The 19155-nt window shown below is 48.5% G+C and overlaps 1 protein-coding gene across 18 annotated transcripts in view; it reads left to right on the top strand.

The window, feature by feature from the left end:
• Positions 1–19155, top strand: part of Itpr1 (inositol 1,4,5-trisphosphate receptor type 1) — a 301702-nt gene that overhangs the window by 199725 nt on the left and 82822 nt on the right. For all 18 annotated transcript variants that reach the window (XM_078033540.1, XM_078033553.1, XM_078033547.1 and 15 more), the window contains 2 exons: positions 431–563; positions 2506–2696. In XM_078033540.1, the coding sequence (XP_077889666.1) occupies positions 431–563; positions 2506–2696 (324 nt within the window). The remainder of the gene's footprint in view (positions 1–430; positions 564–2505; positions 2697–19155) is intronic.

Below are 19155 nucleotides of genomic sequence, written 5' to 3'. Positions count from 1 at the left end.
ACTCTGGTATCTTAGTATTTTCTTGGGACCTTGGTAGGAAGCCCTGTGGTTGGAGTAGCATTTTTATATCAGCATATAGAAGCTGACCTGTAGAATTTTCAGTGTTTTTACATTTTCCATACGTCTTTATTATTGTTATTTGCTCTTCAAAATTAGCATTCTTTATCAATGTGTGATTATCACTTCAGATATGTCATATTCTAGATTGTTGTCCTTTAAAAAATCCATTTTTCTGGAGAAAATATTGAAGTCAACATCAGAGTTTTCAAATGCTTTTATTAATCATTTATTTATGTTCATGGAGTGAAACTGGGCCAATTATACCCAAATACCCCCTTGTTGTTGTTGCTGTTGTTTTCTTTTTTGAGTATTAGTCGTTCAGTTATGCATTAAATCTAGAACCTGATTTCATTATCCTGTTTGAATCAAGGGTGAGGCGCTCAGGCAAATTCTGGTCAACCGTTACTATGGAAACATCAGACCTTCAGGAAGAAGAGAGAGCCTGACCAGCTTTGGCAATGGCCCACTGTCACCAGGAGGACCCAGCAAGCCTGGGGGAGGAGGTAGGCTGCGTACCGTGCTGATGAGTAGCTGCATGTATACTGCTGCTCCACAGGTTGAACCTAGATGGATTTGTGTTTTCTTAGCAATGTGTTTGGTCTGTGATCTGCTGTCAAACTGAGGTCTAAACCTGTTTCCCTGAAAAGTAGCCCTGCCCCGCAATTAAGTATTGATGAAGGCTTTGTCCCTCTTTCCCAAGTGATAGCCCTCTTGGTGATGTTTGAATGACTCAAGAAACTAGATTTTATTGTACATTTCCCTGTGGCCATTAGGACTCATGTTTTCCCATAAAATGAGGAGGATGTTGGCAGCCAGGAAGGTGAAAAGTGCCATGTATTATGTACTTACTGAGTGCCAGGGGCTTTCCCAAGTGCTCTGTATCCTTCGTCTCATTTTGTCTTTCAAGTTGCCCATCATGTGAGGGGTACTGTCTTTATGTCAGTTCAACAGAGGAAATGGAAGCTTGTGAGGGCTCATTTGTAATTTGAACCTGGCATATATAGTTCCAATTCGCGTGCCATGTGCACCCCCAAACTCCTGTGGGAGTTGACAAGATAACTAAGGGTTCCTATTCAAAAGAGCTTAAGAGCAGATCTTTGAAGATGTTCCAAATCAGAGTAAGCACAATCAAAGTGAAAAATTTTAAAAACGTTTATGCCATGCTGGGTCCTACATAGTTTTGAGTTTTGGGGTGATCTGGGAGCTCAGTGCCCAGAGCACCAATGAGAGTTGTCTGATTGCCTGGTGATTGTTAAGTAATCTTCAGATCCTTGATGGGTCCCAAGCAAAGCACAGAGATACTTTGTGCTTCAGGTTGAATACATTTATCCTAGCAGCCCCTAGGGAGGGAGTGGGGATTCCTCACCAGCTGGAACTTCAAGTTTGTCTGCTCAGTTCCTGGAGCTGTGTGCACTTTGGGAACAATGGGGTTCTCTTGGCACATCCCTGAGCTCAGCTTTTCAAACCTTAAAATCCCATGTCGTTCTCATGTTTCTTGGGCAACATCTGAAAGTGTTTTCTCTTTACCTTCTATAGTAGGGTCCTTTGACAATAGGTGAGGGCATTGAGAAGCATCATGGGGGAATTCGAGGAGACAGATTCAGATGTAAGAAGCTGTAGCAGAGAAGATAGTGCAGGCCATTTCCACCTTGTACTCACTGGACAAGCAGTGCAAAGGAAGGGCATTTTACTTGACCTCGGCAGGGAAGGGCTGATGGACAGTTTTCTGCTTCCTGATTCCGATCAACCCCTTTATCCATGTGCACTAACATTTGTGGCATTGCCCATGGTCATACAAGGCATGTTCTTAAATACTTTGCAACCATGCAGAATCCTTTCCAAGGAATGGCACAGGCTCATTTTCTTAGGTGTATCCATTTAGTCTGAAGCTGTATGAAAACGGAGCTTCCAAGTTGCCCATTATGTGATAGGGATGGTCTTTCTGTCAGTTCAGCAGCCCATTCTCCCTGTCCCCAGTGCTTGGCTCCATGCTGAATGAGTGGACCAGATGAGTCTGGGGCTATGGTGGGTTTGGAGAAAGAGGGCTGCAATGATCATTACAGTCATGCTTCCTTAGGAGTGTTTCATAGTGGGTCAGTGTGGTCCATCTCTTAAACCAGTACTTGATAATTCTTCCCCAAGTGATTGCATTTTCATGGACTAGTCCTGGCTAGAGGACTTTGAAGGAAATGTCATTTTTCCTTCATCTTATTTACCTGAGCTCAGCACCATCTCTGCCACTTTACTGGAAGATGGGCATCCTTGAGCACCCCACTTCTTCTCTCTGTGTTAGTAAGTAGCACTTCCTTTGGGGGGTGTTGAGAGGGTAAGGAGAGCTCGTTCAGGGAAAACGTGAGTGTCTGATGTGTCCGGCAGTGTGAGCGTGCAGAAGTGTTCATTCACTACCCTGTCTCGTTTGGTGAGAGCAATGTTCTGTCTTCTCAGGGGGAGGTTCGGGATCCAACTCCATGAGCAGGGGTGAAATGAGCCTGGCCGAGGTTCAGTGTCACCTTGACAAGGAGGGGGCCTCCAATCTGGTCATCGACCTCATCATGAATGCATCCAGTGACCGGGTGTTCCATGAAAGCATCCTCCTGGCCATCGCCCTTCTGGAAGGAGGCAACACCACCATCCAGGTAAGAAGACAGCTGTTGGAACATGTCTGCCGAGCGGGAGGAACATCCTCTGGGGCCTCTTACCTGGGAAGGGCCAGGCCTTGTACGAGGGACCGCCCACGTTGATACCTCGCTGCAAATGTTTCGTCATTTCACTTATCGTTCCAAAACATGAGTTTCATTTGAGAACTGAGAAAACACTGAGGATGTACAAACAAACCTGACCCAGGTTTGTTGAATGAACCGTTAAAATGAATTTTATTTATAGTTTTCATCCAACAATGGGGATGAGTTCATCACTAGATGACCCAAAGAGTGTTTGGGCTCTGTGTACTATGTAGAAGATTTAAATTTTAGCCAAGTGCCTGTAATACCAGCAGATCAGGAGGCTGAGGCAGGAGGATTGCAAGTTGGAAGCCAGCATCTGCAAGTTAGCAAGGCCATAAGCAACTTAGTGAGACCCTGTCTCAAAATAAAACAAAAAGGGCTGGACTGTGACTCAGTGGTTAAACACTGCACTGGTTCAATCCCTAGTACAAAAAAAAAAAAAAATTCAGTTTTTATATCTGTAGACACTTCAGATGCTGCTTAGTATAGATTTCTCTACCTTTTCACTAAAGTTAAATAAAACTATTTTAAACTAATAGGAACAAATAAGGAAGAACCAGAATAGTCAAATATGAGTAGATGAGTTTTTATTAACTGGGTGTAATATTTATTAAAAATTAATGTTTAAAGCTAGAACCTTGGTAGAAGTCATTCAAGAGACAATTTAATGAATTTTAAAAACATGTAAATAATACAACTTTTAAGAAAAAAATGGCCTTTTTTTTTTTTTTTTTGGAGATAAGGGAGTCCCTTGTGTTGCCCAGGCTGGCCCTGAGCTCCTGGGCTCCAGTGATCCTCCTGCCTCAGCCTCCTGAGTGGCTGTGTGTGCCCCACCTCCATGTTGAACTAGAAATGTCATTTAAGGTGGTTCCCTTAAATACTTTTAACATCCTGTTCTGCATGCATCCTTTGTTGGCTCTCTGAACAAGGGTTCACTGGATTCACTGGATGTTTGTGTGTGTGTGTGTATATGTGTATGTGTATATTTGACCAGAGGTATTGTGAGCTTTGAATTGAAATCCAGGGTTCTGGGTCACTAGAATCTTGGTTCTTTGTGCAAATCAGAAAAGGGCGTTTCCTCTAGGGGATAGAAGGACCCCAGGCCAGGGCACTTGCACGGCGGGTGCAGCACAGGTGAGCTTTCAGCCTGGCTCACTTCTCAGCCATGCATAGCTGGCTGTGGTGGCCCTACCTCCTGGCCCTCTGGCCTCCACTTACCCCCATAAGCACTTCAGGATTGGTTATTATGTACCATGCAGGGTTGAGATTAGTGATAATGACAGTCACCTGTGCCAACATCAGAGCCTGCAGCTTATCTTGAGTTGTCATGTGGACACATAACACATTGGGATTGCTTCTCGATTCTGCCACTGAGAATGGCCAGGTCCTCTGTCCTCCTGGTCTTTGGGGTGTCACCCCTCACCAACCTCGTGGTGTTGGGTTCACGTGTTGGAGTGCTGAAAAGCAGCTTGTCTGTGAACCCCATGGTTTTCTGTGCCCAGAGCAGCTGCACTGAGCACCCATTGAGCGTTTCCTGTGTCGGTGTCTCTATACTAGGGGGTGCAGGGCAGTGGGGTCTTTAGGCCCTGGAATCAGTTGGTCTACGGGAATTTTCTTTAGAGCAAGTGTAAAAAAATGAGGGCAATGTGGGTTTTTCATAGGCCAGTGTGTTGACGGAATGCCAGATCCTTTCATTCTGAGGTTATCTCTCTGCAGTGTTCATTTTTCACTCCGGAGTCTTTACATGGATGAAATACTATTGATAGTGGGTGATGATTCCCCCGCCCCCCATATTGGGCCAAATAAGAAATCCTAGGTCATTTCCTCCCTTCCCCAATTTCTAAAAAAGCTAATTTGAGAAATTCCAGAGTTCCAGAAGCTATCTCAAGAACTGGAACAGCAAGGATGTGAGAGTGCATATAGACACAGGAGACTCTGGCTGGCACATTATGTAGTGTGAGCCACAGAGTAGGATCGATAGTGTGCATCTAAGAGGTAGCAGCAACACCCGGGTGAGGAGTCCGTGGGTCTGCGAGACAGAAACTGGGATTGGAGCTTGCAGCCCAGGGAGATTTGGTCACACTCCATGAAAGACAAGACCCAGAGAAACCAGGGGACGATGTGCAGGAGAGGGGAAGGGCTGAGGCTGGAGGTGTGTGCCCTACCCTGAAGCCTCCATGAGCCTCGGAGCTGTACCTCAGGAATCCAGCAGCACAGCACAGGTCAGCTCAGGGACCCAGGGTCGAAAAGGAGGCAGTCAGTAATTGCAAACTTAATTTGCCAAGTGGCAGGTGTGTGAGATCAACAGGTGTAGAGATCTGATGAGCACTGTGAGGACTCTGGGTAATGAAGTCACACCGGGTGTGGACTTCTTTCTGAATGAGAAGACTTTAACTGCTGTTGTCACACACACACACACACACACACACACACACACACACACACACACAGCTGCGATGAATGGTTAATTTGCTTCGCTATAGCAATCTCTTACTGTCTGTGTGCATTTCATAATAGCATGTTGTAGACCTTAAGTATACACAATAAAATTTATCTATTGAAATTACTTAGTAAGTTAGGGGAGAGGTAATAAGAACCTGAACTCCAGATGAATCTCAGGCCACAGCTTAGGAGAGGGCATTCTCTAGGAGGGACATGAGGGAGCTCCTCGGGTGCTGGAAACACAACCTGTGTGTTTGAGTGGCGGTTGCACCAGCGCACCCAGGTTGACATATGGCGCCTACATTTGAAGTTGGCGTGCTTCGCTGCACCTAAGTGATACTTCAGAAAACTGTGGTGGAGGAAGAGAGAACCTGGGCCTTCTTGGGACCGATGGGGGAGGGAGGAGGGACAGGGACACTATGATGTTCCCTCCTGAGGTCCAGCCTGGGCACCAGTGGATGTTGACTGAAGTGGCACCTGATGGGAGGCAGGCAGTGGAGTCAAAGGTCCCAGGGTCTCTGGAGGCTGCACATCCCAGGGATGGGTAGGTGCCTGAGACGCCATGGATGAAGGATTCATGGGGCTGAGGGCTGCCAGGGCTGGGGCTAGCTGGGGAGATGAAGTCTGGGATTCCGGTGAGAAGCTGTGTTTTCCACAGTGCACCCCAGATGGCAATGGCGAGGCACACAGAAGCTGGTTTTCCTTCGAGTTCTTTAACTTGTACAGTGATTATGAATATTAGTTCATGTTTTCACACATTCATGACTCACTTGCTTGGGATCCAGATGAAACCCCTCAATGGAGCGGTAGGAGTTCAGCCTCTTGGAAAGTGGAGCTGCCATCCTTCCAGGGAACCGGTGCTCAGGAGTGGGGGGCCTGGGGTGGTGGTCCGCAGGCCCCGGGCCAGGATGGGAGGGTGTGGCTCTGTACCCACTGTGACTTCTGGGGGCCCTGTTCTGACAGAGTGCCTCATAGGAAAATTTCTTCCAGCCTGGAGTTGACTCTGTGAGCTCCCCTTGTCCCCAGGCTTCTCTTTCTCTGAGAAATTAATGTGGAACTAGGGTTGTGTCTGGGGCCAGTTGAGGACAGGAACCCTGAAGCCCCAGGGAGGGTGATTCACAGTTTCATCTTGCTGGAGCGAAGCTGGTTCAAAGTAGTAAATGAGCAGCTGGGAGGCCAGTCTGGCTTTGGCTCAGCCTGCAACGGTGGCTGTTAATGATTGCTGAAGTGCTGTCATCCATTAAGGGCAGGGCTGCTCCAGCTGAACTCCGTGCACATTATCACTTCCTGTTCTGCATGATGTGATGACGTGTGCAGCCCCAGGAAGGGAAACTGGCCTCTGGTCGGGTGGGCTCCCAGTGTTCCCAGTGACAGGTGGCAGAAAGGGCAATCACCAGGAGGCAGGCAGGCAGGCAGGATTAGCCCTTGCCTGTCCAAGTGTCGTCTGCAAAAGGTACATATGTCTAGCAAGAAATCCTCCCAGGACCTGGTTTCCCATGGGCAGGAGAAAAAGAGACCAGCTTTCAGAATTAGTTTTGTGTGAGGTTAGGCAATTTATCCCTAGGCTTTGGTTCCCATGTCTTTCGAGTATGAAGAATGTGTGCACTTCTGGGTCCCTTGCATGCTTTGAGCCAGGACACTATTCAGCAATCATCAAAATTTCCCCAGGGAGTCTTAGAACCTAGGAGTGAAGCACAGCTGAGTCCTTCCTTGGCTTGTGGAAATAATTATTTTAAAAAGTGATAATTCAGCAAGTCAGCCACAGTATAGCCATGTGGCAAAATACTATCCAGCAATTAAAAAGGAGCACATTGTTGATAAATGCAGTAATTTGGATGTATCTGAGCAGTATTAGTAGGCTCAGTGAAAGAAGTCATCACAGAAGGTGACACACAGTGGTTCTAAGAGTCTAGTGAAAAAAGAACAGAACACCACCCACCAGGGTTTGGGGTAAGAGGAGAATTTAGCTATAAAGGAATATCACCAAAAAGTATCTGGCGAGAGAGAACTCTCTGTCTGCCTTTTGAAGGGGGGAGGGGGAGCACATAAATCTACACAGGTGTGAGAACTGATATAATCAAAAACCAAAAAGTCAATTATTACCATATGATAGTTTTAGAAATTAAGAAAAGTAAAAGTTTTCTGGGCATAGTGGCACACCCCTGTAATCCCAGCGGCTCAGGAGGCTGAGGCAGGAGGATTGTGGGTTCAAAGCCAGCCTCAGCAGTTTAGCAAGGCTGTAAGCAATCTAGTGAGACCTTGTCTCAAAATAAAAAGGGCTGGGGATGTGGTTGAATGGCTAGGGGTTCAGTCCCTGGTACCAAAAAAAAGAAAAAAGTAAAAATTTGAGGACGTAATTATAACCAACATTCATTAAGTGCTTATAAAGTGGTAAGAATTAAGTGCAGCTGCGTTGGATAGAGCATCTCATTTGATCCTTACAGTCTCCCTCAGAGGTGGAATCCATGATGTCCCTTTTTATAGATGAGGAAAGCAAAACTTAAGGAATTTGCCGGCAGTAGATACGAGCAGGAAAAAGCGGAGCTAAGATTTGAACCAAGGCTCTTGACATCCCAAACTCCTCCATCACTCTGTGGCTTCATTCTTCAGCATGATCTGAGCAGCAAGAGTGGCAGGTGCCCTACAAAGGAGGATGGTGTGGCTCCTCCTGGAAGGGTCAGAGCTTGTCACCTCCAGAGACAGAGGCATAGGGAGTGAAGTCCGAGTTGGAGAGTTCAGTAGAGAAGATCAATAGGACTAGTGGTCAGCTTCATTCTGTTGGTGGTTTACCATTTAGGAAGCCCTTGTATTCAAGGCAGCTCATTTGAATGCCCCTGGGCCACTGTGAGATGTGCTGGGCATGCAGCATCCTCGTGGTTGAGAAGTTCAAGGAAGCTTTGACTTAGAGCTACTGAATAGATAAGATTCCACCCCAGGGGTCTTAAGCCTCTTTCCTCCCCACCCACCATGTCCATTTTTGTTATCTGAGAAACCACCTCAAAACTTAAGCCATGACAGTATGATTCCTGAGCTCGGGCTCAGCTGGGCGTTTCTTAGGCTCCGTGTGGCTGGGCCAGGGCTGCCGGGGCTCTATCCAGCTGGAAAGCCGGGGGAGCACTTGGTGCTGTGACTTGATTCTTGATGTGGTTTGGGCTTCCTAGAGCATGGAAGTCTGGTTCTGAGAGCAGAGCTTCAAGAAACAGGAAGTGGAAGCGCTCTGTCCCTCAGTCCTTTTAAAGCCCGTATTTGGCCCGGGTTTGGAATTCCTAGAATGTCACTTCTGCCCCACGCATGGTGTGGTTCAAAGCTGGTGGTGAGTCCCGTTTCAAGGGTGAGGAAGCACACTTGGGCCTCAGGTTGTGAAGGGGACATGCAGAGCAGGAGGGAGGCAATTGGGTCTCCTTGTCACCCTGTGGGAAGGGGGCTGATTGTGACTGAGGGAGCACCCATCATGAGTCCCTCAAGCCTCCGAGCACGGTGCTGCAGCTCCAGAGTAGAGGGACACCATCGTTAGGGGAACTGAAGAGTTTGGTTTTCCTTGGGAGTTCATTTCCTCCTTTGCAAAAGTGTTGATTCATCGTCCCCTTTTGGAAGGTGTGTGAAAAATTCAGTCCTGTCTTAAGGGTAAAGTCCCTGGGACACAGCTCTTTAGACATTGTGAATCTCATTGCCCAGAACCCGAAGGATTCAGTTTGTGGGAAACCAAAAATAATGATGAAGCAGGGCTTGCTCAGCCTCCCTGCAGTCCGCTCCCTTCTTCTGAAACCCAGTCATCTCTGCCCTCACCACCCAAAGCCCTGGGATGCCTGGAGGGCAAATGGAGGTGGTTTCCCAGTCTGGCAGAATGGGCCCCTAGGGACAGTGCCTCCAAGGCTTCCAGCATCTTCTCTGCCTGCTCCAGCTTCTCTAATGGAGGGAATATCTGAGGATGGATCTCACCTCTAGACCCTCCTACTTGGTGCCATCCAAGCGGCTCAGGTGTCACACTGAGCCCGATGCTTGGAGGAGACCTTGGTTTCTCCGGAAACAGGGACACAGTTATCAAGCCGTGGGATGAAGCTCGTCTCCCAGCGTGCTTCCTGATTCTTTGTCCCCACTGTGATGCCACCCCCTTCCTGCCAGCCCCCAGAAGAAATATTTCCTTTCTGCTTGATGTTTTGTAGCAAGTGGGAAACTATAAAATAAGCATTTGCTTATGAATTAATTTCTGGCACACACAGGGCTCCGCAAGCCTCACAGCACTTTATATCCGTCCTTCGAGTCCCTGCCAATTTCTCTGTTCCTTCCTCCTAAGATGTTCCCACCAGCACCCAGGGGGAAGATCCCCCTGCTTCCTCTTGCCTGCAGGAGGACAGGGCTGTCCTTACCTGGAACCCAGAGGAGGAGAGTCTGTGGTTGCACATGTTTGGCTTTTTTTTTTTCTTTTTCAAAGCAAATACAGATGTGAGATGTGTGAGCCAGCCCCGCTGTGGAGGACTTCAGAGCCGACTGAGGGAGTACATATTTTTTAAATTTTTTTCTTGGACGACTTGCTTCCGGTTTACAGAAGCTCAGTGAATTTTATGTATCGAGTGGCTGCCCACAGCTCTTTCTTTGCCAAGGTCTAAGCTCCAGACACACCCCAACAGAGTTTTCCTTTCTGCACGTAGGCAACCAGAGATGGAAAATGTGAGAGGCAATCCTTCAGGAAGCTGGCCTGCAAATTGGGTCCTGGGATAGGGATCCCTGGTTCTCTGGGGCCTTCCCCCAATCACTCTTTTGCTTTCTGAGACTGACTTAAGAAATCAGCCCAAGAGCCGGTATTAGAGATGACATCTCGCACCCCTTCCAAGAGCTACGTCTTGGAGCCCAGCGTGGGAGGGACGCGTGGGTTGGGCTGCCCCTGACCCCACGGAGCAGGGAGACGAGGGTGGAGAGGGTGGTTTGATTTGCCTCTGTGGCAGTGGAAGGTCAGCTTGGGAGGAGATTGGCCTTGGTTGGACAGGGCGGTCACCCTGAGGAGGAGGAAAAGATTGGTGTGTGAGCGAGTTACGTAAATGGGTGTTGTTTTTGGCAGGGAAGTCAGAGATGAGTCAGTGTGAGTGGTGTTTTCTAACCTCAGGTTTTATCCATGTGGGAAAGGAGTTGGCCAGCAGGGGAGTCGGCAGCTCTCTTCCCAGCATGCGGGGGTTAGGGAGCTGCAGGCAATGAGGAGGGAGGGAGGCAGCTGGCCGTCTCCTGCAGACTCCCCCGGAGGCTGAGCCCCTGCGTGGAAGCCAGGAGGGGTCTGCCCCAGGATGGGTGTGGGGGCCCCACTCGGGGTGCTGACCCTCCTTTGAGAAATGGTGGCCTGAAGCTTGGGAATCTGGGGAGAGAACCTTGGCCTCCCAGGCAGGGCCCTCGCCGGCCTGTCCTGCTCTGTCCTGCCAGCCTCGGATGACCCTGGCTGTTCCCAGGACCCCTTTGGAACTCTTTATCCTCTAAAATGAGGGTTAGAAAGACCTGGTCCTCCCATCTCAGGGTGATTGAGAAGAGTAATGAAAGAACTTAGGGGTCAACTGAATGGCCCAGGGGACCCTGCAGAGTGGCTGCTGCTGGTCTAAGTTCCATGGAGTGGGAAGGCCAGGTCCCTGCTTCTGCCCCCAGTTTACCCCAGGCCTCTGGGCAGAGTCCTTGACCTCTCCCTGCCTGGTTCTTGGAGAGCAGGCTGATGGCAGCGCCTACCTCAGGGGGCTTCTGGACCAGTGGACAAGAGATCTCGGAGAGGACTTCCCATGTGCCGACTCCTGCAGCACACCCAAGATCCATGGTGCTTATTTTTTTATTGATAAGTGACATTTTGTTATTCAGAGGCAGTCTTCATTTTATGACATTTGTTTTCTGTCAAAAATCCTACTTCTGGCCGGGTGTGTTGGCTCATGCCTTTAATCCCAGCAGCTCTGGAGGCTGAGGCAGGAGGATCCTGAGTTCAAAGTCAGCCTTAGCAACTTAGTGAGATCTCTAAATAAAATATAACAAAGGGCAGGGGATGTAGATGAGTGGTTAAGTGCCCCTAGGTTCAGTCCCTGGTACCAAAAAAAAAAAAAAATTCTACTTCTGGTTTTTATTTTGTGTTGTAAAGTGGCTTATCATCAGTGAGCCTGCAGGATGCTGTCTTTCCTGTTGTTTGTACACTCATTTTCCCTAACTCCATCCCATTGTCTGTATATTTTAAATGAGTTTGGAGACCCAGAGGGTTGGGAAACTTGGTTGCCTTCAGTACAAGTGGCTTAGACCTGCGTTCCTTCGGGATGAAGCAGAAGGCAGAAGGACAGTGCCCTGGCTTCTCTGTGGTGCCCAGGGCTCCCTGGCCCCGTACCTTCCTTCTGTCCCTCTGGTGTTTTGGACATAAGCACTTTACCATCTTCTCTATTCCCAAGAAACCAGAGGGTCCTTGAACAAGTTCTTTAGGATTATCCGTCTAATCCAGGTCTTGAGATAGAAGCTCCAAATTCCAAAAGTAGTTACCATTCTTGGGCACGTCAGCCTTGAGCAGCTCAGCCCAGCCCTGGTTGTCATGAATGTTGACTCTTGAAGTGTCAGCACACACGCAGTGACTTCTGAACCTACTGACCCTCGGTTTTGCATTTTAAGGAAGGATGTTACTGTAGCAGTGAGCAGCCTGCTTCACCTGGGGTAGAAGAAGCGCAGTCCCTTTGTCCCTTGGAGGTGGACGAATTCACCCTTTTTGCGTTCATAGAGCAACTAGAAACCTGGTATTATTCTCTTCCTTCGTGAGTGGCAAGCCAACCACATGAGCAGGAGGGGACCTCGATGTACATCTTCCCTGAGGACTGCAGTTGTGGGGGAGGAGGAGATCTTTGGAAGCAGAATTCTAATTCTTCCTGCCTTCCTGGGAAACCTATAATCAGGAAGGAGTTTCTAAGGGGAGATGTCTTCAAAAGAACCCTCTTGTTTTCTGTGGTCTCCAAAATTTGAATAAGAAGCAGGGAGGGGGGGGGAACTATCCGCAGTAAACTAAGCTACTAAGCTGGCGTTTCATTTTATGTGCTTGGGTCCACACTGGGTCTAGGTTGCTCGCCATTTTTTCTTTTTCTTTCTTTTTTTTTTTTTTTTTAAAGACCACTCAAGTAGCTTTATGGGTGGTGTCCCACATACAATATCTCTATTTTGTCTTATTCATTTTTTATGTGGTGCCGAGCATCAAACCCAGTGCCTCACATGTGCGAGGCAAGCACTCTACCACTGAGCCCCCGCCCTCTCTTTCTTGTCCTGCAGGTCCAGCAAGAGTTCTGTGCCCCTCCTAACTTTCTCTAATGACTTCTGAGTATGGGACACCTCTTAGGAACTGCCAAGCTGACCCCACTATGTCCTCTCTATCTGTGACATGTCCAAGGATGGGCAGTGGTGGCCCCAGGGCCAGATCCAGCCGGTGACTGAGTTGTATGAAGCTTTATTGGAACATAGCCAGGGCTGGCCCTTCAGGATTATCTGCAGCTGCATTTGTGCCTCAAGGACAAAGTTAGGCAGCTGTGATAGCAACCCTGTGGCTGACAACACCTAAGAGATTTGCCATTTAGTCCTTCAGCTCCTGGATTTGCCAGCTCCTGGGTTTGCTGAATTTATTACCTCCACATTAAGCTGCTTAAGGGAAAGAACTTTTACCCCTCTGGTGTATGGTCTTCCCCATCCCGGAAATGGTGATGACAGGTTTTAGGTAAATATTCTTCAGAAGAGCCATGTCCTCAGTCACTTAGCTAAGTGGGGATTAAGGGAAAGAGAAATCTCTTCTTTTTCTTTTCTTTTTTTTTGGAGGGGGAGAGGGGGTGGAGTGGGTCAGATGGGGTTCATTTTCAGAGGACAGTGTCCTCCCTAAGGTTGGTCCTCCCTTTCCCTTCACGGTGCCCCCGCCCCTGCTTGCCGCCTTTCCACAGGGATTGGGAGGCAGGCAAGGTGGTCATCCTCCAGGGAATCATCCTACAAGCAGCTTGAGAGTTGAGATACCTGAGATTCCAGGCTTGTGTTATGCGAGCCCTTCCCACTGTCCTACCCAATGCATCTCATTTTAAGGTTAGTCACTTCCTGGTGGCCTCACATTCTATTTCTGAGCCTCCACACAGGTTTTCTCGGTGGTTAACACCAGGCTCCCCGAGGCAAATGCCCTTAAAATATCTGAAACGTGGGAATCTCACCTGCAGCCCTTTTGGCTTTTCTCTGCATACTTCCTTTGTGATCTCATTTGCTCCCAAGCCTTCCAGATACATTCATGCCAACAGTTCCCAAAGATCTAGCTCCTGACCCCACCTCTCTGCCACTTTCTTGATTTCTGTTCCAGTCCCTGTTGGGTGTCTCCACCTGTGAATTTTGAAGTTGGCCTGACCCCAGTGTCCCTTCTCCTCAGCTCATTGCCTCTTCTGGTGTCACGTCTCTGTCAGTGGGTCCCGGTCACCCCAGCTAGCTACCTTTCTCTCCAGGAACCAATTCTGTGCCCATTCTGCCTTCCGGTGGTGTGATACCCAGCACCCGGTTAGGGCATTCAGGAAGCATCAGCACTGTGAAGTAAATATCATGTCTGAAGTAGCCCAGGCAGGGATGGAAGAGGCAGGATTGGGAATGAGACCCTGTGGCTTCTGAATGTCCTCTAGACCACCTTGCATATCACTTGCCAGCATAGGGCCATCTGAGTCCTGGGGCTGATGGCCTTTCACCTGGAGACTGAGACAGACTCCCTTGGCTCCACTGCCTCTGGGTGTTTCTCTCTGATCAGTGTTGTCAGTGAGGCCCCCCAGGGATGCCTGACCACCTCATTCCCTAGAGGATGGAATGCATTGCCACCTTGGTGAAATCCATGGCATCCTGCAGGATCTGGCACTGCCTGGGTTCCTGCACTTAATCCCTCCACTCGGTCCTTCCACTGTGTCTGCCTCCTTTCCATCCCAGGCCTGGCCACGCACTGGGGTGCCTCTCTGCATCCCAGTGAGACGTGCTTGCTTCCCCTTTGCCTGGCAGGCTCCCCAAGTCTTGGTTGAAATGTCTCCTTCCCTAAAACTTCCTCCTAACCCCCTGAGGCAGAGGTAATGGTCTCCACCTCCGGACAGTGCTTTTTTTGTTAATTTTTTTCCCCAACTATAGCAGTGACAGCTTCTCCACTCCGGTTTGATGGTCCAACCACACCAGGCAAAGTCCAAGTCTGTCTTCACCTCCAAGTGCCCTGGAGATGTCTCCACAAGTGGTAGCTGAAGGGTGCTCAGCCTGCGTGTGACTGATCAGTGTGCACATTCCTATCCTGTCGCTTCTTCTGGGAACCCAGTGAGATCATATGCAGAAAGCTTGGCTCAGCTTGGTGCTTGACACATAGTCATTGCTTGTGAATAACAGCTCTGGTCACTTTTGGGTTGTGTATCTTCCCTCTCCCACTTACTTACCCAAGACTGTAATTCCTTCCGGAATTATTCCCCATCTGACTTCCCAGCACATGGGCTTTGGTGGGTGCTCCATGAAGGAGGAAATAGTCTGACCCTGTGAGGTCAGTGCTACTTTAGCTCTCCTTATCCATCCTGAATGTCAACATGAAGATGTGTCTTAATGCTTGTTACCATTTTGACAGGGGACTTCTTCAGGAGTGGGAGAGAAGTAAGTTAATGTGAGCCCAGGGGAAATAAATACATAATGTCAATTTGGAGAAATATCCTTGCAAGGTCAGAGACACCTCCCTGGGCTCATTTCCTCCTCTTCTTAATCATAATTATAGATCCTAATGATGGGTTCCAGAATCTGAGGAGCCAGGCTAAGAAGTGTTCTCTACCTGAGCTCATGTCCTCTTCTAAGTGGCCTTTTGAGGTTGGCGCTGATCTGACCCATTTTTGCTAATGAGGATACAGGACCTGAGAGGTGAAGCTGTTAGCTCAGAATCCCGAGCTAGCCAGTAGCTGCCTCAGGGGTGTTTCCTTCTGGAACCTGAGGTCTGACCCCTGTTTCCTTATTTTTAAAGAAACCACCATTTCTGATGTGGCTTCTTCAAGGACCTTGCTCCTCTTCACCTGGCAAAGTGGCCTCTCAGGCTTCCTGCCTGTGTTCCCCTGGGTGGTGGGCCCTCTGTGGAAGACGCCCTCTCCTCATGATACATCAGAAGACAGTTCTGCCGGCCCATGTGTTGACTTTGTTTATAAACTTGGCTGTGAACGAGAGGAGGAAACCGAAACGCTTTTTCTTTCAGACCAGGTGTCTCTCGTTTGCCACCTAAAAATTATACATGCCGTGCTCGCTGCTTCCCCTCCTGCGAGTTCCGGGTTCTGGGTCTATGAAAGTTAATGAGAAGACTCTCCTGTGTAACTTTCGCTCCGTGGAGATCGAGGGCAACTCATTTAATGAGGGTTCTTGTGAAAAGTTAGATTATATTACCAACGAGTTTTGTTTTTTATTTGCATCTAAAGAAGCATATGTTCATTGGCATAATGTGAGGCTTATCAGATCTCAGCGTTTGCCCGTTTTGCTCAGCAATGCTAAATGTACCAGATTCTCCCCAAATCTGAGCCTTTGCTGGTTGAGGAATATTCACGTTGAGGGAAGGCAAAGGAAGGGCATACTTCTTGTCTCTATCTTGTGCCCGTAACTGTTCGTGGTGCTGGTATGTGCTTTATCTGAGCTACATGGTATGGTCCCAATTTTAGGGGAGGAAATGGAGTCTCAGAAGAGCTTGTGTCTTATCCACGATCACTCAGTTGCAGAGCAGGGATTTGAACACAGGTCTGTCTGGACTGCTTCTCATGCTACACAAGCTTTTATTTGCATGGGTCCCTTGTGAGGACACCAGCCTGTGGTCTGTAGTCACTGTGGTGCCCTGTTGCTAGGGAGCAATGTCTCGTCGTTGAGGGTTTGTGTGGGTTAATAGATCTTCAAGGCAAGTCGGTTCTGCCCAGTTACCCAGTGAGTTTTAAAGGTAGTCGTGAACCTACACAAAGGAAGCAGCTTTCTTTGGTCAGAGGTGAACTTGTCCCTTAGAAAGGCTCTTGATCCATTAGTTCTTGGTTTTCTGGAATCCATCGTGGACACAGAAGGGTGCACTGCAGATGGCTGCTCAGGCGGCTCTTATCTTCCCAGTGAGTGGATGCATGTGTCAGTTGTGTGCCTGTGTCATATTTACAAGAGGAAGTATCCCATTTAATTTTATTTTCACACCAAAAGCCCAAGTGTTAAGAGAACATGGTGTTTTAACACTCCCTCGGTTATCAGTTGCAGAGCGGAGGTTGTATATTGTCACATACAGTTTTCAGAGTACATTTCTACATTTGTTACCTGGCAACATTGCTCTGTCGGCACATGAAGACGTAGTGGTTCCTGCCAGATCCTTACTCTTCAGACTGGAGAAGGGAGAACATGTGCTCTCTGCGGGATGCAGAATAGGGGAAGGCACAGGGGCTCAGGCAAGACCTCAGACCAGGGTTTGGGCAGCAAGTATGGCCCCCTGTCCTGTCTGGCAACACCTCCCTTGAATTCTGTGTCTGGTTCCTCACACTATAGCAGAGGGTTTGTAATTAGGTAACACTGGATACGTTCTGATTTTTTTTTTTTTTTTTGCGGTGCTAGGGATTAAACCCAGGACCTTACATGTTAGGCAAACGCTCTGCCACTGAGTGGCAGCCCTTTTTTGCTGATTCTTTATCTCCTTCAACTAAAAACAACAACAAACCCTAGCTCTGGTCATTGTATGAATCATTTAGACACCTAATACTATAATGGCAGCTCCCTGATATTCTAATTGCTCGTCTCTGATACCCAGTTCCCCGCCTGAGAGCGTGCACTGTTGTGTTTTTTGGCCACCCACTAGTTCTGATGGGAAAAGACATCCCACAGTAGGAATGACAGTCACACCATGGCTTGCTAAGGTCACAGTCTGAGCTGATTAGAGTCCTGCAGGGTCTTTTGGTTCACAGATAGATTCGAATGCTAAAGGGGGCTTCCACATACTTGGGGGTGAGAGTCAGCATAGCTCCCCTCTCCCATTTGGCCTCAGTCTACCTGCCTAACCCTTGAAGACAGCTGCCTCTGAAATCCTTGGGTGAATGTCTTCCCGGTTGGAGCCACACATCCGAGGACTGACAGAAAGCCAACTGAGACCAATGGCAGCAAATTCTGCAGCACCTGCAAAGTGTCTTAAGGAATGCTCATGAGGGAAGCGTTCCCATGGTAACCGATTCTGAAGCAGTCTGGTGGCATCAACAGGTTAGATAAGGAGTCCATCCTGGGGCTCCGCAGCGTATCTGATGAGTGCAGGCTCCTCTGAAAGGAGGAGGACACAGAGGGAGCCTGACAGGCCTGGAGGGTTTGGCCAGGTTGGACTGGACCTGGGGGCCCTTGGTCTGAGCATTGAGTGCAGCTGTCTTCTGTTTCAGCATCTTGGGGAGCAGACACGTTCAGTCCCCTGGACTCTTACCTGTCCTGGCCTATTAAGGAGGAAAAGACAACTGTTTCTGTCAGGGGCGTATTTAGAAACCCTCAGCTCTGCAGAGCTGGATCTCGGCCTCCTTTAGAAAAACCCCAGTGCCATTTTTTATGGTTTTCTTGGACCCAGGGTGCTGAGTTGGTATTCCTTTATTTTCATGAGGAGATGTTCCAAGAGGTGGCCCCAAGATTCCTTACCTTTTTACTTACTTTTTTGAAGTATACCTAGTGGATTTTTTTTTTAATCCAAGGAGGACTCAGCCCTGAGGGTTTCTGACTTGGGCACCCACCCTGAGCTCCTCTAAGCTGGCCATGAGCATCCTGCTGTTGGAACTCTAAGACGATTCCTCAGTGGCTCACAGTCCTCAAGCAGCAGGCCGCGGCAAACTGGAAAGGAAAACCGGGTCATGCCGCATGTTTTCGGTGAGCACAGGAATCAACAAAGAGATGTTATATAACTTCTATTTATATCCTCCTTGCTCACTATCTGCAGGCAGACAAGAGTGGCTGCACAGGGATTTAATGAGCTCTATGGGTTTGCTCACCTTCCTGAGCTGGTACGAACCAGCTTGTTCTCAAATGCGTCAGTAAAGAATCCGGCTGTGGGTGGGCGGCCAGGGTAGGTGGACTGAGTTGTTGCCATGGTATTTTTTAATTCCCCTGTCTCTCAAAAGTCTCACTTCCCCCTTCCCTGACTCCTTCCTCCCCCCCTCCCCTCCTTTTCTTCTCTTTCCTTTCTTTTTAATCCATAAGCTTCCTTGTTTCTTGCACCTACTCATGATTTCTTGGAGCTGCCTCCGGAAACAGAATATTTTTCCCTTTCCCTGTCAAGAGCTCCCCAGTTGTGGAGCTCCAGGACATCACAAGAGTTTGGGGTTTTCTTTTCCCCCGGTAAAGTGTATTTTTCCCACCATCTCTATTTCTTCTTCCTTGATTGTTTAAGGTCACTCACTCCATTAGAGGGGCCTGTCCTGGCCGTCTTCCCTCTCTCCCGTGCTGGATTGCTCTGGAACCAGGTGGATTCCGTGGCTCATTCCACTGTGCTTATGCCCTGGAGGAGGAGAGCTGCTGTGTTTCAGTATGTCATCCTCTGTGCTCTCTCCTCAGGCAGAGTGACCTCTCCTGTCTCCTCCGGCATAAAATAGAACCACAAGAAAACAAGAGAGTGGGTTTGATAATTCCTGGAGTTTGGGCAACTATTACCTGAAGGTTGTGAGTTGAAATTACTCAACCCACATTTAAAGGAAAAAAAAAAGTAGTGGGTGGGCTAGGGGTGTAGCTCAGTGGTAACACACACTTAGCATGTGCAAGGCCTGAATTTGATCCTGAGCACTGCAAAAAAGAAAGAAGAAGAAAGAATGAAGACAATGACTATTCCATCAGATTCTCCTCAGGAAAGCCAAACACGCTGTCCTATTGAACTTGCAAAACTCTGGCTGCTGGGGACCAGAGAGCCTTCTGAGGAGGCTTCATATTGTCCCACCAGAATAGATTCTGGAATGAAAGATCT

The sequence above is a fragment of the Ictidomys tridecemlineatus genome, chromosome 16 (assembly GCF_052094955.1).
Source record: "Ictidomys tridecemlineatus isolate mIctTri1 chromosome 16, mIctTri1.hap1, whole genome shotgun sequence".
Classification (NCBI taxonomy): Eukaryota; Metazoa; Chordata; class Mammalia; order Rodentia; family Sciuridae; genus Ictidomys; species Ictidomys tridecemlineatus.
Note: the sequence above shows the minus strand (reverse complement) of the source record. Positions and strands in the feature narration are given on the sequence as shown.